Here is a 24,957-nt window from a genome sequence, read left to right as displayed (position 1 = left end):
CTCCAACGGCTAGTTTTTAGGATTTCAAAGGCTCTCTTCCACTTTCTAGCGGCTAGTTTGGGTCTCCAAGGTTCTCCAAAGCTTATAAACACATGGGAGCACCTCAAGAACAAGGAGAGGAAATAGCCTATCGAAAGAAAGAGAAATCTAAGAGTACCTGAGCTTCCCAAGTAAAAATCCTCAAGTGAGTTTTAGATCCAAATCTTTGTGTGAGAAAATCAGTCAGAGCAAAAGCAATGATACAAGTGAAGAGTTGGCAGCTTGCATTCAAGGCCCTTCATCCACAGTCTACTCCTCTTAATAGCTTCAGAGCTTCCATTTATTGTTCAATTTATTTGAGCTCTCTTTTTGTTACAGTATTTAATGCTTTGTTTTAATTGCTGTTGTAACTGCTTTCATTCTTACACTTGTAAAGGTTCTTCCAAACCTAAATTAGAAGTGTTGAATCAGGAAGATTCAATAAGAAAAAAGGTTTTGGTTGGTGTGCCTTGAGAAAAACCAACTGGATTGTTTGTGAGCCCGAAAAATAAACGGGGTAAGGTTGTAAGTTGGAGATCCTGTGAAAATCGAGTTCGTTGTGATTCCGAAAAAACGAGTTGGGTTGTGAACTTGTAAAATAACCGCACTGTAATCAGAGAGGATTATAGTGAAAATTTTCAAGAGGTCTTGGAGAGTGGATGTAGGTGCAGGGTGGCACCGAACCACTATAAAACTTGTGTGTTTGTGTGTGTGCATTGCTTACTTTGTTTATTGCATTTATATTTCAGTTATTTACTTAAGAATTGTTTTATTCCGCTGCACTTAGAAGAAAAGTTTTGAAAAACCCAATTTATCCTCCCTCTTGGGTTGCATCTTCTGGGCAACAACCCCACACCAACGGTCTCTAAATGATTTATAGCTTTCCTATCCCCTTTTTGCTACTCTGACGAATTGCTCTCGTTACGTAGTTGTCCCTACTTGATTGGCTCTATGAGGTGGCTCAACTAAAACCACCACCTTGACTCGTCCAACCTTCCTAATTGGAATACGTGTTATGATGAGCTCTCCTCAACATCTCCATATCATATCTCCTAGTGAAGGTTATAAATTTAGTCTTCCAGTATCGACTAGCTCCCCTTGACTTCTGTGGTTACTCCAGTTGTTGGGCATTGGTTGCTTCTGACTTTGGCATATATTGGTCTATCCACAGCTCTACATTCATCTTAGCTAAGATTTGTCGTACTAGTCAGTACTGGTACATATTGACTATACCAACCGTATCGGTATGTGGTACGAAGGGGCATACTGACCAGCCCCCAAACCTAGCGTACCATACTGTAATAGGATGGTACCAATACAAACTCCGGTACTGAGACGATGAACCTTGATCCCAGCTTTCTTTGCTATCATACCAGTAGATCAATGAGGTGATTGGGCTCAAGTTTTGGCTATTGCTGACCCTCAAGCCAACCTACCATGGGATACTCATCCTTATATACAAAGGCATTGTAAGGTGGCTCATCATATTTCAGTTGCATCTATGGACGCACTAAGTTATTCAATCTCGTGTCTGGCGACTCCTTTGTTGTGTATTAATGGGAAGGTTGACCAATTGTGCTTGCAACCAATGGAGAAGACTGTTTATAAAAGGATCTAGATTGCTAATCTCCTGTGATTTTTAAATGACAATCCAAAAAGGATCACCATATAGCAACAAATGCAATCAAGCAAATTGCATATTAGACACCATATATCATAAAATATTAGAACAGCTTGAGTCAATATTCAAAAATACTTGAATTCATATTGTCTTTGCTTGCCATAGCTGCCTTTTCACCAAAGCTATTGGAGCCCTCTCTAAAAGCTTTAATTTATTAAACACAGACATTTCTAGGATCATATCTCTACTTAAATTTATAAAATGTTATTTTCATGAAATTTAACTTACCTCCTCCAAGCATCTAGCAGCAATGGCACATCAAGCACCATCTCCGGACATTATATTGGAACCTTCGATTGAGGTGGTTGGCTTCCAAGAAATGCAACTGATTTAAATACAAATAAAGGAGTGCACGATAGTATTTATAAGAATAAGCAAGAATTAAGGATTGTACTTGGATTCTACAAGATGCAACTCCTTGCCTATCTAGCATTCTCACCACTCCTCGATGATATATTATACTCACCAACATGCTTCAAATCTGCCTGCTTGATCTTAGCATTGGCGGTCATCATCATATGATACAAAAAACCTATTTGGGGATACATCCCGCTATCCAGTCATGAGCACTCAATACATTGGTGCCAGTGACTTAACTACTCTCTCAATCCACTTCCAAAACTACTAGCTTGTCACTAAGCCCTCCATATGGCTCCCTTTCATGTGACTATGAGCATGTCTAGTCTCCTACCACTCTGCACTCATGAACATCTAGCATAGGCTTACCTTTTCCTCAATGAGGTTATAAAGTGCAATGTCATGCATGGCTAAGTGGGCGATTGCTGGCCTCAGTATCTTATCTCTATATGGATAGTTATCGTCTGGACTATCAACACCACCTACTTCACCCCACAAACTTTGCCTTATCCATCAGCATCAAGTCTATTCAATAAGAAGCACATGCATGGCCTCCTGATAATCAATATATCCACAATAACCTTGCATTGTGGTCCATTATCTATAACCACCTACATGATATGATGCTTCCCTATTAATCAATGACCCGATCCAAGCTCAGAATGCATGCATCCCGTCAAAAGCATCAACTGACTCATCGAAAAATATATTTTTGTCACAATATCACAAAAAATCTATGACACTTCACTTGTTGGGTCCGATCTAACCATCAAACATCCATGTCAACCCATATATGCCTCGGTTGCTCTGGTAGGAGGCTATCCATCTCTCCAGCACTCCCTTGTTAATATCAAGCAGGTCACCAGATATTCCTCGATCTAGGAGGATCAAAAACCTAACTAACTTTCTGGAGTCAATAGTAGAGCATTAGTAGGTGTTATCTATGGCATTTACTAAAAATGGTTGTAGTAGCACAACTAAGGTGTCATTTGGCGTGCTACAGTTAAACTTGCTATGTAGGTCCAACTGCAGTATAGGTCAACTCGCATACTTAGAGGCCTATAGCTAGACCGCAAGCTGCAAGTCAAACTAAATCCCCCTCCATGCCCCCAACTCTTCCATGCTCCCTTCTCCAAGCACCCCTCCAAGCAATCACCCCCTCCTCATGCTCCCACTCCTGGGTCCGGCACCAAATATCTCAGCCCTTGCCATCTAGGCTCCAAAACCTCCTGATCGGCGACCCCTCACTGCCCTCTACCACCACCCGCATCACTGCTACCCACTTCTCTCCTACCTCTCACCTTGGCCCCCTCCCCCTGCCACCACCTTTGGCCAAACCCCTTCGTGCCCTTAACTATGCACTCTCCTCTCCGAGCACCCATTCTCTGTGAGTGCATCCTTCCCTTACTATGATTACCCTGTCATCCTCATCATAGGAAGCCTAGGCCTTGCCAAGGATGCTAGACTTTAGGATGCTGGATTTGAATAGGACGAGGTAGGGAACCAGCTGGACTTTTTGTTCTTTTGTTGTCATTGATGATTGTGACTGGGTCCATGAGGCAGGAGCATGTCTTAGCACAAAGGGTGGAGAGGATGATGAAGGAGGCATTGGAGATGCAGCAGTGATAGGTGTCACGGTCATCATCATCAACGGAGGGGGAACCGTAAAAGCAGCAGGAGATGGGGGGCTCGGTGGAGGGGGTTTGGAAGGAGACAAAGAACTACTTAGAGTCGTCGAGGAGGGTTTCTCGAGCTCCTCCAAACTCGAGGTCCATGTCGACATTGGAGGCTCATTGCTTGTGAAGGAACAAGCTGATCGGCTGCAGCAGCAGGTTTGATCTCCTTCATGGGTAATCCACTGTCGCTACCCCCTATTGGTGCTGGAAATCTCCTACACCACCCAAACCCCTCCACCTCAACCTCCACCCTCCTTATGGCCACACCCCCTCTCCTCTCAACCTTTCCTGTTTCGTCCCTCTTTTCCCCAAACTCTCCTCCAAACAACTACTACAATTTAAGTTATAATGCAACTTGAGTTGCAGTGCAACTTCAATTATAAGGCTCCAAACAACACCTAAGAAGCAATAGTTTTCCAAATGCCTCTTTTCTTATCCTTGACCACCATGTAATCAATCCTACATTGCCTTTTGTCTTTGTTGGGGAAGGCATGTACATCAAGTCATAACTGGTTGCCCCTCAGGTATATCTTTGGGCTTCTTTCCCTTCTTATTACCAACAAAAGCCCCAAATGTAAATGCTATCTGGCATCCACCCTTACTAAGCTCTCTCACTAACAACCTCCTCTTAGAGGCTAAATAGGTCCTAGCAGCCCAAAACCAAAAACCTCATACTCCGAGGGTCCAAATTGTCTCGTGCCTGGCAACTTCCTCTACCATTGATCATTCAGACTCCCATATGGCAGCCTAAATTTGGGCCACCATGTCATAAAGATCTAATGTCTCATAGTCCTCTAAATCCTTGGAGTGATATGATGGTGGCTCAGTTGCCCAACAATCAGTCTTTACCGATTTCTCTATATTTTTTCTTACCCTCCCTAAAGTCATGAAAGAGCTTCTTCATCAGCTATTGAACCTCTTGAGGGCATTTCTTGAATGTAGTTACATCAAAGTAACCACCATCCAAATGCCGCTTCATCAGCTACTAAAACCTTCTGCATTGTACTACTTGCACCTTCAAGGGTACCAACCCGAGATCATTGCATGATGCTCCCAACCAATGTCAATATCATTATCCTTGTTAAAATCATTTTTGCAAGTTTAATGATCATATGTAATAAACCACCTCATTCATTAACACAAAATACATTGTGGGTCTACACTTGTCTAAAAACAAAAATATTATATATTTTTTGATATATTAGTGACTTTTATAATATAATTCACTTAAGCACATGGTAATTTATCAAAGTGTTGTCCTAGAAAAAGTGTCTCAATTAGGAAAACACATTGCCATATTTTCATGATTTCTAGTTGAATTAATATTTTTTTGAAGTACTTAAACATGTAAAAATTTGAGAATATAAATGGCAATGCAAAAAATAGTTGAATCACTTAAAAAAAAATACTTCTAATTTTTTTTAATTATTTAAAGATTTAATTTTAATTCAGATTAATTTAGGCTCCTACCAGGATTACTACATATATTTGGTCCAGCCCATATGTATGCCTTAATCACCAATATGTTTGAAATTTATTTAAATTTGGGTTTAGGTTCTGGTAGCCATAACAATACCCAAATTTAAACAAATTCTTGCCAAAAAATAATAGCAAGCAAGATATGGCCCAGGAAGCATGCTACAGGTTGTTCTTTAAATTTTTCAATATTATTAATTAACTACTATCTTTTGAACTGAAAATAAATTTTTATTCTACAAGATTATAAATGCTATGAAAATTCACGATTTTTGGAATCAATGCATAGATCACCTTTAAATCTATAGCATATCACGAAACCATGTCAAAAAAAAGAGAAAAGAAATCTTACATGATCTCCCCTTGATTTAGCAATTTTTGGCCTAGATTTTAAGCTTAAAAGAAAAACAGGAGGGGAGAAGATAGGAAGAAGATTTTATCTTTTTCTTTCTTTGATCCAACTTGTTAGACTGCAAAATCCCTCCTTCCGCTTCTCTTCCACACTTTCCCACTCTCCCAAGCCTTCCAAAGTTCAAGAAGAGAGGAGAAAGTGGTTGGGAAGGCCCTTTCTCCTCTCCCTCTTCAATTTTCAACTCAGAAGTGAGAGGTGTCAGTCCGAACAAAGTCGAATTGTGCGGAAACAGACAGTTAAGCTCCATTCAAACCGGTTCCTATTGTGTTCGGAACCGGAACTCCTTAGCGATCTGATTTTGCATTGGTTTAATATGGTACACCCCAAACCCTCACCACGGGATGACTAGCCATGAGTAAAGTAAGGTTCTAAGCCCTATTCATGTGCATTCGATTCCAAAAGACCGGATTCAATAGCTGCGGATTCTCTTGCAGCAACAGCATACTGAGCATGTTTTTCATAGAACTACCTTCATTTTGGACCTCCACCACAAGCGTTAAATGTGGTTCTGGGCCTTGTTACGGGATAAGCATGGCCATAGTCTATAAGACCATTGAATTTAGCTTTATTTGTGAATGTTTTGACATCAAGACAATTTCAAAAATACAGAACTTGATTACAAAACAGTATTTTTGCTAAAAAGCATTGTATTGCTATACAAGTTGATTTTGTTAAAATCTCCTCCTTGCTTGGTCTAGTTAGTTGAGGTTATAATTACTTACTAAGTTGTCAAACTCACTCTCTGATCTGTCTGTTTCAGATAAGAGGTTTAGTAGATGGTGGGATGATTAGTCATAAGCATGTTAAGTGTGATGACCATGACTATCATGTGAATCTTATTTATCTTTGCTAGTTTTGCGTTTGGAGATTTTATATGCAAGTTTCTTTTATCTAGGACTTCTTTATGTTATCTAAAATTAGTATTTTATAAAATACAAGATAAATTTTCGATTTGATATCTGCTCAAACTAAAAGGCCAAACGATAGTCACAAGAAACAAATTATTCAGTTAAAAATTTGTTTTGCTTGGAGTAGATAATGCCCAGCAGATAAATTATTTAAGTAGTGACAATATAACACAAGAATGAAGTACCTTTGCTTGAATGTATTTTTCCTTTCTCAAAATAGTATCTTTGGGGCTAGGCTTTTGGATTGACAGAAGATCCTTATTTTCTTCATCCATTCTGCGTGAATTTAAAACAGTCGATTAAAACGTAGACATAAATATGAATTAGCGTCATTTCAAGAACTCAAAGATGATACTAGAAAAGCCTATTGTGAACTTTTGAATTCTACCTCAGCCTATAGCAATGTCAACCTTTATTCTCCTTGATTTGGCAACACAAATTAGATACATTAGTCTTGTCGATCTAATATTTTTCGTCGACTGAAGTAAATGCTTGTCATCTCTTAACTAAAATGGCACTAAATTTGTTTCTAAATCAATTCTATGATAATGGTGTAGTTTGTAAAGCTCAGTTTATAGAGGAAAGTGCAAACTTCCAAACACAAACTAGAAGTATGCATAACTTTCTCGTTAACAAGGATTCATGATTCACATCTATCACAAAATGTAGGTTTTCTTCTCTTAACTAGCACCAAATGAGGCGCTAGCAAGACAAGTAGGACCCTCTTAGGACCTAGCTTGTAGATAAGCATCCCACCCTACAATGGATGTGACCTCAGACAAACTAGCATTTCCCATTTCCACAACTTGGTAGCAGTTAGGTTTAAACGTATTCAGGTCACAATATTGCTTGGCTCTAATTCTGTCAACAAGACTGGCATATTTCCACATGAAGAAGAAATCACTGTAAATAGTTATTGGAAATTCAATTATTCAACAATCTCATGCACTAGTGAGTTTGTTAATAAATTTACTAAATAGAACCTTAACCAGTGAGTGTAAACAAATTGATGGTGATGTATGATCAATAATGTAAAAAAGAATAACTACTTGATATAGTTTTTTTACAATATTTTATAGTAAATTGTCTATTACACATCTTTATGGGATTTCACTGATTTTATGAAATTTTACCTTTCATCTTGGGAGAGAAGCAATTCTTCCCACACAGAGTTACAATAAGCATTACCCAGAGCACGAAATAAATCCAAGACTGTTGGCTCCCAAACCTTTACATCTAGTGTCAAAGACCTCACCTATATCCAGTAAAGCAATTATGTGGTTAAATGTGACAACAAAAAATTAGTAACAATACATTAGTTGCTAACACATCAATCAAGGAAGATAGTATCATGATAGCGGACCAACAGTAAACGTGAATAGAAGAAGGCATATAAAAACCAATGAGAAAGAATTGATATAATTTAAAAGGCTTCAGAACCACTACAATGATATATCCATACCAAGGTCCATCAAACCGGTACCGGGACCCATACCAGTCGGCGGGCGGTTCGGTACGGTACCATTTCAATATCGTGCTGACACATGGTATGCTTGGGCGTGCCAGTTCCGAACCAGCACATCCAAATTTTTTTAAAGATTTTTATCATGTTCTAGATTTTTGGGGGTTGGCTCAAGATTTGAACTTTTAAATGTCAAGGAATTTCTTAAATTTTGCAATAAGTTCATAACTAATCCAAAAGTTTGGTAAGAAGTTATATATCTTAATCTCACACCATTTGGAAATGATGTTAAATTTCTAATAGCACATAGCACTTCGACACAAAGCATATATGTATTATTTTGTATATAGTTTAGGTTGTTCTGGATATAAACAAGTTTTCTTCCAATATTCAATCGAAGATTTCTCTGTTTCCATACCATAAAAAATTTTGTTTCGATTGTCGTCACATTTTGGGTCTTCTTTTGAGTCATGACGGATTTATGATGTCCATGCACCTTAGTTAGACATGACCTTCAAGCATCTTAAGCCCAAAAAAAAGCAACTTTACATGGCTACATAGTAACATAGCTATGCAAATCATGCAAAACTAAGTCCTTGAAAACGCAAGCTTTCAAGGAATTAAACATGATGACTGGATGAGGAACTAACCATAGTAAGATACTAGTGGAGGCAGACCAATGAAAAAAAAATTGATCGAGGCATAGAACCCACATAGGGCAAAATGGTTGTCTTACACATTTGGACTTGAAACAAGGTACTGAATTTTCTACGCCATCCTAGCCATTTTGAAAGCAGTAAAACAATTTGTTTGGAGTATTAAATATAACCTAAGGGGATTTTGGGAATTTACACATCAAGGGTATTATCAACATAAAAATATGGCGCATGTACTTGAACATCACAAGCAGTTGGAACATGGCTTTGGGTCATAAACACGATATCAGGAAGATATGAGCGCATCATATGGAAGGTATATGTACTTCAAGAATTTTTGTAAGACAAGCAGTATTCACCAAATTGATCACATGGCATTCAAAAAGACATCACATTTCCCATTATTTGGAGATTTGTGTTAAAAGGAATTGGATCCAGGTAGGCAAAAAATTACCGATATTCAAAAAGGAGAACTTTTGGTCGACCCAAACACATGGCCTCCTCATTGCATTATTAAATTTGTTCTCCCATCTTTATGCCCAAACAACCAACCATTCACCATTGATATCAGCTAGCTTGTGTCAGCCACCAGAGAATCTACTCTATTATTATTATTATCCGTTTCCATCTTACAAGAGATGGTTTGTAGGACCTTTTGGGTTTGGATCCATATTACACCACTCCTACAATATCAAATTATAACCAAAGGACCTTATTCAATTTCCTTTTTTTATTTGACATTCTATGGCATTAAATTGTTAGATGGATAAACCCACTTTAATGAACTTGTGGAGTCATTCATTTGTCATTGCATCACCTTCTTTTGAGTGACTTCAAAGTTCAAACATATTGGCCAACCTCTTCAGTCTCTATGTGCAAACTAGTGGAGCTTGCCAGTACCAAATTTTATGTGCACCTCAACCTACACAAGTAGATATTCAGGAGTTCTTTACATATTGTCTAGTTATTGGCACAAGCCTTGAGTAGTAACAAAGTTGTCTCCTCACCACTACTCAAGCTGATTATTAATGTTCTGAAGAGCTTTTTAGCAACCTTAATGGTTTCTCATGAATACTTCCCCCAACATTTGAGCCACTTAGGCATAACTGTTACACAACAATTCCGTGCCTTATGGGCCTGAACATCATGTTCATTGTTATGCAAACATAAATTTACACTTTGGATATTTACCAGTCACTTTCTAGCTTTCTAGCTCAAAAGATCCATCCTTATCTAGTATACTGGATCTTAGCAGTCTACATTTTAAGAATCCAACATCCAACTAGAAACATACACAGATATGTTAAACTTGTGTGGCCTTTGAAGATGAATCAGTCTGCCAAGGCGCTTAATGTTGTTTAGCATCCAATATAAGTCACATGCTTTAAAAAACTAACGTATATGATTTTACTAACTAGACTTTTGGATCTTAGTAATGTGCAAGTATGATAGAATTTATAGAACTTTAGGATTTGAGAAATACCAATACATTTCAAAATTGAAATTTTGACTCAAAGCCAAAAATTGGTATTTTGAATGAAAGTTGGGAAGTCAATTTTTTATCCTTGAGGAATTTGATATTTATGCGTTGTTATTGAATTTAAATAGGGGATACTTTTCTTATTTACATGTAATTTCTCAAGAAAATGTCCATTTACTTGAATGATATTACGTGTACATAAGTCTTGTTATTGGTTAACACTGTCTATGTCTTCCATTGCTACAAAATCATCTAGTTGAGCCAACACAATCCAACTACCAAGGTAGGTTAGTTACCTAAGTAAGCCGACCTAGTGGCCCCATGTAACTAAACTAAGCTTTCATGCCTAATAAATAGAGGCAACGAGTGGTATGCTGGTGTTTCCCGGGGGGGGGGGGGGGGGGGGGGGGGGGGGTGGGGGGGGTGCGGGGTGCGGGGGTAGCAATTTATGACCCGACTAGCCAATACAATTACACAACCCACTTTATGCAAGTTTGGGTTACCCGATCCAACCTGTTTGTTAAACCCGTTAGGTAAAGTTTATAGTCCTGACTCATTTAGCTTGTTTTGACACATTTAACAAATAACTTGTTCAACCCATTTAAAACTCATTTAGAACTGACCCATCCTGTTTAACATGTTTAAGACCTGCTTAACCTGTTTAGCATGTTTAACCTGTTCACCCCATTTATTAACTAGGTTATGCGGGTGAGGTCCGGTAACATATTTAATAATAAGGCCGAGTTTAGGTGGACTTTTGACTTGTTTAACAAAATGATTGGGTTCAATTGACAGATAATGATCATATGATGACAAAGGGAAAGTTGAAAATGGATCTTCTTAGTTTCTTTCACAACTTAGGTAGATCAGTTTTCCAAGGACCTCATCCAAAAGGCTGGCTAAAAGGTTATTAGTGGAGGTCCTAGGCCCTGATTAAGTATTCAAGACCTCCCTAGTGCACAAAAAGGCTAAAACACACATCTGCACCAAACCTCACATACTCCCTTGTTTAAGCTTTGGCGTCCTCATGAAAGAAATGGTCCAATCACAAACACCATGACCAGCTCATGCCCATATCCTCTAGCCCACATGGACCATGGGTTTGGTCAGCTTTGATACCATAGATAATGACCCAAGATGTTATCCAAAAGCAAACCATAAGGTTATTAATAGTGCTTGGCCCTACTTAAGTATCAATCATGGTCGGCGTAACCGTCTCGAACCGAGTGGTTCCGTCCGTTCCGAGCCATACCAGTAGCTCACTGAGGATGATAGTGTTATTTTGATGATTAACAAGCAATTATCTAGAGTATGTTATAAGTTAAATCGATACTTCATTTATAAGTCTATTACTCTCAGTATATTTGTATAAATTGATATAGATACATTTCATTGTTTATTTGAATGAATCTAACCTTGAGATGCAGCAAAGTGTGGATTGAGTCGACCCAAAGGATGATTGGGTCGACCCCGGCACATCAAGAAAGCATTTGGCACACTTCTGCAAAAATGGCACAGATGAACAGTGAGTTGGGTCGACCCAAGAAAAGCATGAGTCGACCCAAACATCAAGATCCTCAAACAACTCAGAAAATGGTTCTCTGGATTTACTGAGAGGGTCGACCCAAGATATAGTTGAGTCGACCCAAGCTTGAGTCGACCCAAACCCTGTGTGGGTCGACCCAAAGGCAAGACAGAACAGAAGACAGAAAAGGTTCTCTGGAAACCCTGTTAGGGTCGACCCAAGAAGAAGTTGAGTCGACCCAACTGAACCTTGAGTCGACCCAAAGAAAGATTGGGTCGACCCAAGTGAAGGAAGGCTGAATTGCAAGTTTCTGTGTTTCTGAGAGGGTCGACCCAAGGAATGTTTGAGTCGACCCAAGTGAAAATTGGATCGACCCAAGGACAGGTTGAGCCGACCCAAACACGGGCAGAAGCATAACGGCTAGTTCTGCAGATGTACTTTTTGTCCTTCCAAAAGTGAGTAACGGCTAGTTTTTGAATTCTAACCATTGGGGCTTGTCCAATGGATGTAGGAGACTATTTAAAGTGGCACTATTCATCAGATAGAACATCCTTTCCAAAGAATATCAAAGAGTACACAAGAAAGAGAAAGTGCCCTAATCTTCTTCATCCAAGTGCTTCATTCAAGAATCAAAGAAAGGGGTTGAGTAGATTCAAAGAGTCATCAAGAGCTCCATCCTCAGTGAAGCATCTTTGACAAAGAAGAAAAAAGTCACATCAAGCGATAAATACTTTCTAAACTCTTCTTTGTTGATTATATTGTTTTATTTGCTCATCTAGGAGTTTAAATCTTCTTTCTTTATTTGTTAAACTACTTGTAAAGGTTGGTTGGTTAGCCCGCAAAACCAACGGAATAGGTTGATTGGTGAACCCGGAAAACCAACAAAGGTTCGTTGGTGAGCCCGTAAAACCAACATAGGTTTTTGGTGAACCCGGAAAACCAAAGTGTAAAGGTTTTTGGATTGTGAGCCCGAAAAACAATCCAACTGTAATCCGCGGGATTATAGTGAATTCCCAAGGGGTCGCTTGGGGAGTGGACGTAGGTGCTAAGGAGAGCACCGAACCACTATACTTCTTGTTGTTTGTATTGTGATTTGTTTAAGTTTACTAACTCATCATTTAACACAAGTAAGATAGTTAAAAGTAAAAAAAACCAATTCACCCCCCTCTTGGCTTGTCACCTTGGGCAACAAGTGGTATCAGAGCAAGGTGCTCCAATAGTACTCATTGATCTCACAATCAAGAGTTAAAGATCATGACAACCCAAGTGGGATGTTCTATGAGTGAGGGTCAATCCACAAATAGACCACCTCTATTTAATGGCACAAACTACACATATTGGAAAGCTAGGATGAGGATATTCATTCAAGCTTCAGACTATGAATTATGGTACATCATAACTAGAGGACCTCACACACCCACACTTAATATAGAGGGCACTATCATACCCAAACCAGAAATGGATTGGAATGAAAGTGATAGAAGATTGGCACAGTTAAATGCAAAAGCTATAAATGTACTTTATTGCTTATTAGATGTAAGTGAATTTAATAGAATATCTACTTGCATTACTGCTAAAGAAATTTGGGACAAACTTGAGGTCACTCATGAAGGGACCAATCAAGTTAAGGAGTCAAAAATAAACATATTAGTACACAAGTATGAATTGTTTAAAATGGAATCTACTGAGTCCATAACTGATATGTTTACTCGTTTTACTGAAATTATAAATGGGCTTAAAAGTTTGGGAAAGTCTTACACTAACTCTGAATTGGTGCGAAAAATTCTCAGGTCTCTACCAAGAATTTGGGAAGCCAAGGTTACCGCAATTCAGGAAGCTAAGGACCTCAACACACTGCAATTAGAGGAACTTCTAGGATCACTCATGACCCATGAGTTGACAATGAGGCAAAATTCAGAAGATGAGGTTAAGAAAAGAAAGCCCATTGCCCTAAAGACTACCACCCCTAAACAACAAACTGAATCGGAAGATTCAGATGATGATGATGAATTTGATGAAGAAGGGATGGCTATGCTTGGAAGAAAATTCAGAAAATTTATGAGAGATAAGAATAGATTTTATAGAAAGAAACCCTTCCTCAAAGGTAGCTCGAGCAAAGAAAAGGGTAAGGACAAAGAAAAGAAAAAAAAACTCCTATTTGCTATGAGTGTAACAAACCCGGGCATTATAAGATAGATTGCTCAGATTTGAAATGGATGGCAAGAAAACTGAAAAAGAAGAACTTCATGGCTGAATGGAGTGAAAGTGAGGAGTCAAGTTCGGAAGAGGAAGATCATCAAGAGACGGCCCAAATATGTCATATGGCCAATGACGATGAGGTAGATTCTGAACTTGACTGTGATTTTACTGTTGATGAATTACATGATGCATTCTTAGAACTCATGGAAGAACATAAGAAACTAATCAATAAAAATAAAGTTCTAAAAGAAGAAAATCAATCTCTTATCAAAGATAAGTTAAAACTGTCTCATAACTATGAAACATTAAGTAGAAAACTTACAAATGAAACCAAGAATCTAATTGCTGAAAATATCAAGTTAAAAGAAGATGCTGAAAAATATAAATCCTTGGTAGATAAATTTACACTTAGTTCTACCAAATTAAATATGATTCTTGATAGTCAAAAAGCTGTATATGATAAGGCTGGATTAGGATATAAAATAAATAGGAAACAAAAATTCTTAAAGAACATTTTTGTGAAAGCTAAAAGTGAAAATATTACTTGTCATTGCTGCAATAAATTAGGACATAGAGCATATGAATGTAACTATAGAAAGTCCAGTCAAAACAAATTAAGTAATAATCAAAAGATTAAATTCAAGAAAGTTTGGGTTCCAAAAAGAACATCAAGTACTAACCCTAAAGGACCCAACATAGTTTGGGTACCTAAAGCTCTTTCTTGATCTTGATTGCAGGGGTGTCTTGCAGCTAATAAAGTGGAAAAACGATGGTATCTAGATAGCGGCTGTTCAAGACACATGACCGGTGACGTAGATCACTTTGTCACCTTGGAATCAAAGAAGGGTGGAGTAGTAACCTATGGAGACAATGGTAAAGGGCATATCATTAGAAAGGGAAAAATTTTCATTACTCCATCTATTTTTATAGAAAATGTCTTATTAGTTAAGGGATTGAAACATAATCTGCTTAGCATAAGTCAATTTTGTGATAAAGGGTTTAAAGTCACATTTGAAGCATCTGTATGCATAATCACAAATCCTAAAGATAATAGCATTGTACTTGTAGGACAAAGGCAAAGAAATATTTACTTGGTAGATCTTCATGATTTAGGCAAGAAAAATGGATTATGCTTAATTACTAATGAAGAAAAGAAAAATGAAACAAGTTGGCTTTGGCATCGTAGACTAGGACATGCTAGTATGGAATTAATCTCAAAACTAGTCAAGAAGAAATTGATAAAGGATGTGCAAAAATTGATTTTTGAAAAAAACAAAATCTGTGGACCATGTTCATTGGGAAAACAAACTAAATCATCTTTCAAATCAAAGAATATAGTATCAACAACTAGGCCTTTTGAACTCATACACATGGATTTATTTGGACCCACTAGAACTGCGAGTCTAGGAGGGAAGAAGTATGGACTAGTTATTGTTGATGATTTTTCAAGATATACATGGGTTTCATTTTTGGCACATAAGAATGAAGCATTTTCAGAATTCTTGAAACTATATAATAATATCATAAATGAAAAGAAACTCACCTTAGTAGCAATTCGAAGTGATCATGGTACTGAATTTGAAAATCAACACTTTGAAGAATTTTGTACTAAAAATGGTATTTCACATCAATTTTCAGCACCTAGAACGCCTCAACAAAATGGGGTTGTTGAAAGAAAAAATAGGACATTGGCAGAAATGGCACGCACGATGTTGTGTGAGTCAAATCTTCCAAAGTACTTTTGGGCTGAAGCTATAAGCACTGCTTGCCATATTCTAAATCGAGTTTTAATACGACCAATAACCAAGAAAACTCCTTATGAACTTTAGAAGAATAAGAAACCAACTGCTAAATATCTAAAAGTATTTGGATGTAGATGTTTCATCTTAAACAATGGCAAGGAGGATCTAAGTAAATTTGATGCCAAGTCAGATGAAGGTATCTTCTTAGGATACTCCACATCTAGCAGGGCATACAGAGTATTCAATAAAAGAACTCTAGTAGTGGAAGAGTCAGTCAATATTATATTTGATGAGTCTGATAGTGAGTCTGCTAGGAAAGAAAATATTGTTGATGATGATACAGAAATTATCGACTTTGAAAAGTTGAATATTGATGACGTGCCAATTCAAGATAAGGGAGATGATTGCGTGCCACCACAATTCCAAAGCTTGCCAAAGGAATGGAGGTATGCATATGGACACCCTAAAGACTTAATCATTGGTGATCCATCTCAAGGGGTAAGAACTCGATCATCTCTTAGAAATTTAAATGATTATCTTGCTTTTGTTTCACAATTAGAACCTAAGACTTATGAAGAAGCTGAAAAAGATACTAATTGGATAAATGCCATGCAAGAAGAATTAAATCAATTTAAAAGAAGTGATGTATGGACATTAACTGAAAGACCAAAGCATAACTCAGTAATTGGAACAAAATGGATATTTAGAAATAAATTAGATGAAAATGGAGTAGTTATAAGAAATAAGGCTAGACTTGTAGCTAAGGGATACAATCAAGAAGAAGGAATAGATTTTGATGAAACATTTGCTCCTGTAGCTAGATTAGAGGCTATTAGATTACTTCTAGCATTTGCATGTTTCATGGATTTCAAATTGTATCAAATGGATGTGAAGAGCGCATTCTTAAATGGTTTTATTGAAGAGGAAGTATATGTAGAACAACCTCCTGGTTTTGAGAATCATAAATTGCCAAATCATGTGTTTAAACTACATAAGGCATTATATGGATTAAAGCAAGCTCCTAGGGCTTGGTATGATCAATTAAGCAAATTTCTGCTTAATAATGACTTTAGTAGAGGAAATGTAGATAAAACACTATTTCTCAAAAGAAAGGACAAAAATCTATTAGTGGTTCAAATATATGTAGATGACATAATCTTTGGTGCCACAAATGATACTCTTTGCAAAGAATTTGCTGATTTAATGCATGGAGAATTCGAAATGAGTTTGATGGGAGAACTAAGCTTCTTTCTAGGATTACAAATCAAACAAACTAAGGAAGGCATTTTCATTCATCAAACTAAGTATACAAAGGAAATACTAAAGAAGTTTGGGAATGAATCCTACTAGTAAGCTAGACAAAGATGAAAAAGGGAAGAGTATTGATATTAAGCTTTATAAAGGACTAATTGGATCCTTGCTATACCTTACTGCTAGTAGACCCGACATCGTATTTAGTGTAGGAATATGTGCTAGATACCAATCGGATCCTAAGGAGTCACATTTAAGTGCTGTTAAAAGAATCCTTAGATATTTAAGAGGAACTACCAATATAGGATTATGGTACTCAAGAGACTCCTATCTAGATTTGCTTGCATATTCAGATGCTGATTTTGCCGGATGCAAATTAAATAGGAAGAGCACAAGTGGCACATGTCAATTCTTAGGAAATAATTTAGTATCATGGTTTAGCAAAAAGCAGAATTCAGTGGCACTGTCCACAGCTGAAGCTGAATATATAGCTGCTGGTAGTTATTGTGCTCAAGTACTATGGCTTAAGCAACAACTAGAGGACTATGGAGTTAAGCTAGATAATATTCCTATTAAATGTGATAATACTAGTGCCATCAATCTTACTAAAAATCCAGTTCAGCATTCTAAAGCCAAACACATAGAAATAAGGTATCATTTTATTAGGGATCATGTGCAAAATGGAAACATATGTATTGAACATATATGCACTGAAAAACAATTAGCCGACATATTTACAAAACCCTTGAGTGAAGATAGATTCTGCACGCTAAGGAGGGAATTAGGCATATGTGATCCTTTTTATTGAAGAAATGTAAAAGGGAGCAAGTAGTCTCATGATACATTCCTCCAATTTCTAAAAACCCATGAAACATGAGTCAAACTTGTTATCTATAGATTCCTTACTCATGTATCATTGTCCCAGAAAGAATTTATAAGGATTGGAAGCAAGAAAAATTTTTAGAAGCAAGGAAAATTTTTAGAAGCAAAAAGGAAGAGAAAAGAAAAATTCTGCACTTGGGTCGACCCAACCCAGAATAGGGTCGACCCAACTTTGAGTCGACCCAACGTCGGGACCCCACTGTTAAAAGGGGGACCCGAGAGCACTTTTAGGGCACTGTTTGCCCTTGTCCTCTTCTGAATACTCTAATCCCCACTCTCCAAACTCCTCCAAACAGTAGATTACCTTAAGATCTTGGAGAAATGGGACCCAAAAGAGCCGTAGCCAAGAGATCCGGAAGAGTCTCACGGATCCAACGTGAGGAAAGGCAACCTACGGAGCCATCCACCGTGTCTCCACAACATGAGGCACGTGCGGAGCCACCTCCTCCTCCTTCCCCCTCAGTTATACTTGCAAGATTTGCGGGGAGACCGGTTACAACGGAGAGAAGGATCCATTCCGAGTTCTTTGATCAAGAAGGGTTTAGGTTGAGGGAATGGATCCAAAGGCAAGGTTGGGAGTATCTTTGCTCCCTAGATGTGATGATCTACCCCGGATTAGTTCGGAAGTTCTATGCCTTCCTTAAAACTGGAATTGGAGGGCTTGTTTCGGAAGTTCGAGAAGTTAGGGTTCGAGTTTTCGAGGAGAGTTTGAGTGAGCTACTTCATCTACCCTGCGAAGGAGCCACTCCGGAAAAACCTGAAAATAAGATGAGAGCCCTTCAGTTGATAATGGAAAATGAGGACTTCGACTTTTCGGAGAAGGTAATAGCTAGCTCTCTTTCTGCTAAAATGAGATTACTGCTCAGCATTATAAATAGGATTTTATTTCCGAAGAGCGGGAGATTCGATCTCATCACAGAGCGAGATCTAGTAGGGATGGAGTATATTATTCAGGGTATTCCCCTGAATCTCCCGGCCATGATACTGAAGCGGATGAGGAAAGTGATCTGCAACTCCAGAGTATCACTACCTTATGGTCTGATACTCACGTTGATTTTTCGACAGCACGGTATATCTGTCGAGGGGGAGGCATCCAGGAGTCTGCTTCATACTGACACATACACTGCACGGACACTTATACGCATGGGATATGAGAAAGTGAACGGGCAGTGGATTAATACTGGAGCAGGGATTCAGGGTGAGGCACCAGAGGGTGATGCACCAGATCATGGAGACCCTATCCCTGAGGATGAGGAGCATATGGATCATCCTACTACACCTTCAGAGGCTGGACCATCGTCATCTGTTCCTCCGAGAGATACAGATGAGTTCTGGAGTAGGATGACTGAGATCATGTCAGCTCAGGCGAGGATTATCACTGACGGGCTGACGAGCAGATTAGATAGTATGTCAGCTCAGGCGAGGACTATTACTGATGGGCTGACGAGCCGACTGGACATCATGTCTGCTGAGATCAGTGATCTGAGGCAGCAGATAAGAGCACTCCGGAGAGAGAGAGACCCATGGACCATCTGTGCCACAGGCTGCTGAGTCAGAGATTTCGGCACAGAGTCATCCAGCTCGTCGTGCTCCACGCCAGACACAGTCTCACCAGGCTCGACCTCCCCTCGCCACGTACACTAGGAGGATGAGGACTAGATCCCAGCCATTAGATAATCCCTAGGCTGATATTAGCATTTCTGTTTAGAGCCTAGGCTAGATATCTAGTCTCATATGTATTTTGCTTTTATCATGTATCTTTAAACTTTGATTAAGGAACATTGTATTTGTTTTTGTTTTTGGGCATGAATGTACTAAAATGTTCCTATTTTGATCAATGAAGTTTGAATTTTTGTTATTTATTATGTCTTTTCCCATGCATCTGTTTGATGATAACAAAAAGGGGGAGAAGTAAAGAAAGAGTAATAGGGGGAGAAGTAAAGGTAGAGTGATAAGAGGAGAAGTAAAGAAAGAAGGAGAAATAACGAAATAACTTGTAAAACAAATTGAAAATCATATAGGAAAGCATATACATCCAAGGGGGAGCAATTTGCAACAATGAAAATGATCAAGTCAAAAATTTCTATCAAATTTCAGAATTTGGCACATAGAATTTCAGAATTTGGCACGCACCTTTCACACCTCGATACATAACCTGAAACTCATGTTTTATCTCAAATTTTTGGAGTTTCATCTTTAATGAATTATAAATGAAAGGGGGAGCAATTCAAAAAGTCAAATTGGCAACATTTGAATGATATAGGGGGAGACTTCACTCTTATATATGAAAAGCTGAAATTCAGCAAGTTAAGCCCTTTCAAAAACTGATTTTAAGATAAGTATCAATAGGCTCATACTCTTTATTTTGTAATCATCAAAAAGGGGGAGATTGAGGATGATAGTGTTATTTTGATGATTAACAAGCAATTATCTAGAGTATGTTATAAGTTAAATCGATACTTCATTTATAAGTCTATTACTCTCAGTATATTTGTATAAATTGATATAGATACATTTCATTGTTTATTTGAATGAATCTAACCTTGAGATGCAGTAAAGTGTGGATTGAGTCGACCCAAAGGATGATTGGGTCGACCCCGGCACATCAAGAAAGCATTTGGCACACTTCTGCAAAAATGGCACAGATGAACAGTGAGTTGGGTCGACCCAAGGAAAGCATGAGTCGACCCAAACATCAAGATCCTCAAACAACTCAGAAAATGGTTCTCTGGATTTACTGAGAGGGTCGACCCAAGATATAGTTGAGTCGACCCAAGCTTTAGTCGACCCAAACCCTGTGTGGGTCGACCCAAAGGCAAGACAGAACAGAAGACAGAAAAGGTTCTCTGGAAACCCTGTTAGGGTCGACCCAAGAAGAAGTTGAGTCGACCCAACTGAACCTTGAGTCGACCCAAAGAAAGGTTGGGTCGACCCAAGTGAAGGAAGGCTGAATTGCAAGTTTCTGTGTTTCTGAGAGGGTCGACCCAAGGAATGTTTGAGTCGACCCAAGTGAAAGTTGGGTCGACCCAAGGACAGGTTGAGCCGACCCAAACACGGGTAGAAGCATAACGGCTAGTTCTGCAGATGTACTTTTTGTCCTTCCAAAAGTGAGTAACGGCTAGTTTTTGAATTCTAACCATTGGGGCTTGTCCAATGGATGTAGGAGACTATTTAAAGTGGCACTATTCATCAGATAGAACATCCTTTCCAAAGAATATCAAAGAGTACACAAGAAAAAGAAAGTGCCCTAATCTTCTTCATCCAAGTGCTTCATTCAAGAATCAAAGAAAAGGGTTGAGCAGATTCAAAGAGTCATCAAGAGCTCCATCCTTCCTTGAAGAGTGAAGCATCCTTGACAAAGAAGAGAAAAGTCACATCAAGCGATAAATACTTTCTAAACTCTTCTTTGTTGATTATATTGTTTTATTTGCTCATCTAGGAGTTTAAATCTTCTTTCTTTATTTGTTAAACTACTTGTAAAGGTTGGTTGGTTAGCCCGCAAAACCAACGGAATAGGTTGATTGGTGAACCCGGAAAACCAATTGTAAAGGTTCGTTGGTGAGCCCGTAAAACCAACAAAGGTTCGTTGGTGAGCCCGTAAAACAAACATAGGTTTTTGGTGAACCCGGAAAACCAAAGTGTAAAGGTTTTTGGATTGTGAGCCCGAAAAACAATCCAACTGTAATCCGCGGGATTATAGTGAATTCCCAAGGGGTCGCTTGGGGAGTGGACGTAGGTGCTAAGGAGAGCACCGAACCACTATACTTCTTGTTGTTTGTATTGTGATTTGTTTAAGTTTACTAACTCATCATTTAACACAAGTAAGATAGTTAAAAGTAAAAGAAACCAATTCACCCCCCCCCCCCTCTTGGCTTGTCACCTTGGGCAACACTCACCCGTATGGTTAGAGCTGCAAAAATGGCATGCTGCCAGAGCCAGAGGAGAAAAGAAAGAGAGAGCGAGTTGAGGGAGAAAGGAGAGGCGTCGGATGCCAGCGGAGGGCCGCAAGGGACTAGCGGAGGCTGCAGCCAGTTTTCCTATTTCGAACGAAATAGGGGTCCGCACGCGGCTAAAAAAATTCAAAATTTTTAAGTGAAGTCGGCAAACGATTTGTCGACTTCACTTAAAAATTTCGAAATTAAAATTTACCAACTTCACTTAAAAATTTCGAAATCTTTTAGCCGCAGCCAGACCCCTGTTTCGTTTGAAACAGAAAAATCGGTCGCGGCCTCCACTAGCCCCCCGCAGCCCTCCGCCGGCATCCGCCGCCTCTCCTTCTCCCTCCCTTCCCCACTCGCTCTCTCTCTCTTCTCCTTCTCCAGCTCCGGCAACGTGCCCTCTCTCAGTACAGGCCCAACACGGCCTATACCAGGTCGTCCCGCCGGAATACTAGTACGGTACCCGATATCGATCCCTCAGACCTTGATACCCATGACCTTCCCAATGCACAATTGATGTGGGATTAAACACATGCCAACATAGGACCCAACAGACTAAAACCCTAGTCAATATGAAGTGATACAACCACAAGGTCAGATCTGCGTGAAAGAGGGTTCGGAGACCTTCTAGAAAGGATTATTAGGGTTTCAAACAGATCACTGAGTGTTGTATAGAAATATCAGCAAATAGAACAAGGGTTTTGCAATCTTAATGTACAATATAAGATCTGCTTTTGTATGATGGATGCAAAATAACAACCACCTGATAAATGAAACAATTGATTTCAAGAGAAATATCAAGCACAGGTTTCAAGAAAAGCTGCAGTTAAACTATTGATTTCAGTGCAATCAGGAAATACTCTACTAAAAAGAGGCTGTTAGAAGTTAGAACACTAGCCAGCAGATGGAATTTTTATGTCGTGGATATATTAGAATCGCAGAAATAAAGTTTGCAAAGAGCAAACAGAAATTGAAAAATCAGCAGAGAAACTGAATAAAGGGATAGGAACAAAAGAAAGACATGCAGAAATATAATAAACAAAAGTAAGAAAGAAGGATAGACAAGAGAAGAGAAATGAAGAGGAGAGAGCAAATGGCACCAGCAGGCTGCCCAAGAAGAACAATCTCTTATTTTGATAATCCAGAAACTGAGCTAATATATATCATAAGACCCTTAAATAAAATCCAAAAAGAACTTGTATACAATACCTAGACTGCACACCATAAGACTTGGTTACTCATACCACTCACACTACAATAACCATGAAAAGTAATGCCTATAATAGTCATGTGACAACTCAATTTAGGGTTGATGTGGCTTAATAAATTAAGCAACGATACATCAGCAGCCTTTCTAACCACTAACATGGCTCTGAGTTTTCTAAACTCAAAACACACATGCCCTTGACTCACTAAAACTGAACATAAAACAGAAATCAATGAGAAAAAACAGCAGATTGAAATATTAAGCTAATCTAGGTCCAATGCCAATGACTCATAGCATTTCAGTGCATCATGAAGCTTACATTAAGTGGCTGAATAAGTAGGGCATACATTTCAAATCCTCAACTAACTTTGTTACTGAGCCAATCTCTTAGAGCTTGGCTATTCTTACTCAAATGCCACTCAGCTTGCTAAGAAGCTTCAACAAATCCAGCAAGTTATGTAGCATCTGACTACATATCCTTCCCAAATTCCTATATGGTTTCATGTGGATCCTGTTCCAGTTCAACTATTTGTCCCATTATCCTTAATGGGAAAAATGATGCTTATGCATTTAATTTAAAGACGAATGAACTACTCATCAACATCCAAAGTTGCAAGATGATATTTATTATTCCTTTTAACAGTTTTCCTTCCCTAACCCAAGAGAGTACTTATCTTTGATTCAATATATGACAAAAATAACTGCCTCAAAATAGAATAGATGAGATCAAAAGTATGAAAATTCACACAACTTTATCAGTGGAAATGTTGACAAATCCAGAAATAAATACTAAGCTTCCCTAATCTTTACCATTATGAAACAAAACAAAATCCTTCCACATCAAAATGTCTAAACCAGAAAAAGGTCCCTGCTTATAATATATTTTAGGTGTTACTAGAATTCCTTCAAAATTACAGTATAAGCAGTGAAATTCATCTTTGATGAGGTTACTACTAAAGTGAGTGACAATAATCTCTAAAATCACTGAGACACTGCATCTCTGAAATTGAAGACATCAATAATGAGGAAGCAATATCTAAGGTCATGTGTTTCCAATTAAAATACCTTTGATATGTGAACACCCAGATTCCTGTGAACCCCAGAGCATTCGATGCACACCAGAATTCCCAGATTCAGTGATGCCCAATCAGGTTCAGGAGAACCACATTCTGCACAAGAATCATTTCCAGGAATACCCCTAAGAAGCCTGGAAACATCATTGTATACTTCCGCACCTGCTCTATCCTCTAGTAATAAAGAATCAGGACCATTTGCATCAGCAGAGCTGCGACTGACCATATTTGATCTTCCAGAAGAAAGCTGATATATAAACCAGAGAATAATAAGAAGCATATTCCATTTATTGGATGCAAAATTCTTAAACAGTTTGGGATACTGCTAAGCAAGACACATGGATTTGACATGAATGTTTCCAATTTTAAGGCCAGGAAAGATAAAATACTGGTTTCAAACTCATCGTGTTGGCTTTGATTATATTTTTGGCCTTCAGGTGGGTTGAGGTTAGAAATTTGTACTGTCAAGGGACAAAATGTTACAGTAAAAGTATTTTAACTGCCGTAGACTTTGATGTCAATGTTTCCAATTTTAAGGCAGGAAAGATAAAAAAATGGTTCAAACTCCTCTTGTTGGCTTTGATCATGTTTTTGGTCTTCAGGTGGATTGAGGTTAGAAATTTGTACTCTCAAGGGACAAAATGTTCCAGGAAAAGTATTTTAACTACTGTACACTGCTAGAAGCACAAAACCAGATACAGTTCTGAACAGCTTCCTATAGGAGCCTGGTCAACCTGATCCCCTTGCAGTGATATTCATGAAAACTGGAATATTTTATGGAACATGAACAAGGTGGATAAAAGAGATGAATTCAAGATTTTAATGGATAACCTGCATTGGAAAAGGACCATTTAAAAGGGATGCAATGACTCCAGTAATTTTCTCAACCCAGTCCATTTGTTCTGCTGCATTTTCAGCCTGTCAAACAAAGAGATGGCCAGTATAACAAAACTTGAAATTTACCCAGGTAAAAATTTTACTAGATAACCGAATGAAGAGAGAGAGAAAAGATAA

General features: G+C 38.4%; 1 protein-coding gene across 3 annotated transcripts in view; it reads right to left on the bottom strand.

Moving 5' to 3' along the window:
• Positions 1-24,957, bottom strand: part of LOC103719139 (ADP-ribosylation factor GTPase-activating protein AGD2-like) — a 45,678-nt gene that overhangs the window by 5,497 nt on the left and 15,224 nt on the right. For all 3 annotated transcript variants that reach the window (XM_008808241.4, XM_039123687.1, XM_039123686.1), the window contains 4 exons: positions 24,775-24,861; positions 23,936-24,190; positions 7,662-7,783; positions 6,714-6,804 (listed from right to left, as the gene is read on the bottom strand). In XM_008808241.4, the coding sequence (XP_008806463.4) occupies positions 6,714-6,804; positions 7,662-7,783; positions 23,936-24,190; positions 24,775-24,861 (555 nt within the window). The remainder of the gene's footprint in view (positions 1-6,713; positions 6,805-7,661; positions 7,784-23,935; positions 24,191-24,774; positions 24,862-24,957) is intronic.

This window comes from Phoenix dactylifera, chromosome 2 (genome assembly GCF_009389715.1).
Source record: "Phoenix dactylifera cultivar Barhee BC4 chromosome 2, palm_55x_up_171113_PBpolish2nd_filt_p, whole genome shotgun sequence".
In the NCBI taxonomy this organism is placed as follows: Eukaryota; Viridiplantae; Streptophyta; class Magnoliopsida; order Arecales; family Arecaceae; genus Phoenix; species Phoenix dactylifera.
Note: the sequence above shows the minus strand (reverse complement) of the source record. Positions and strands in the feature narration are given on the sequence as shown.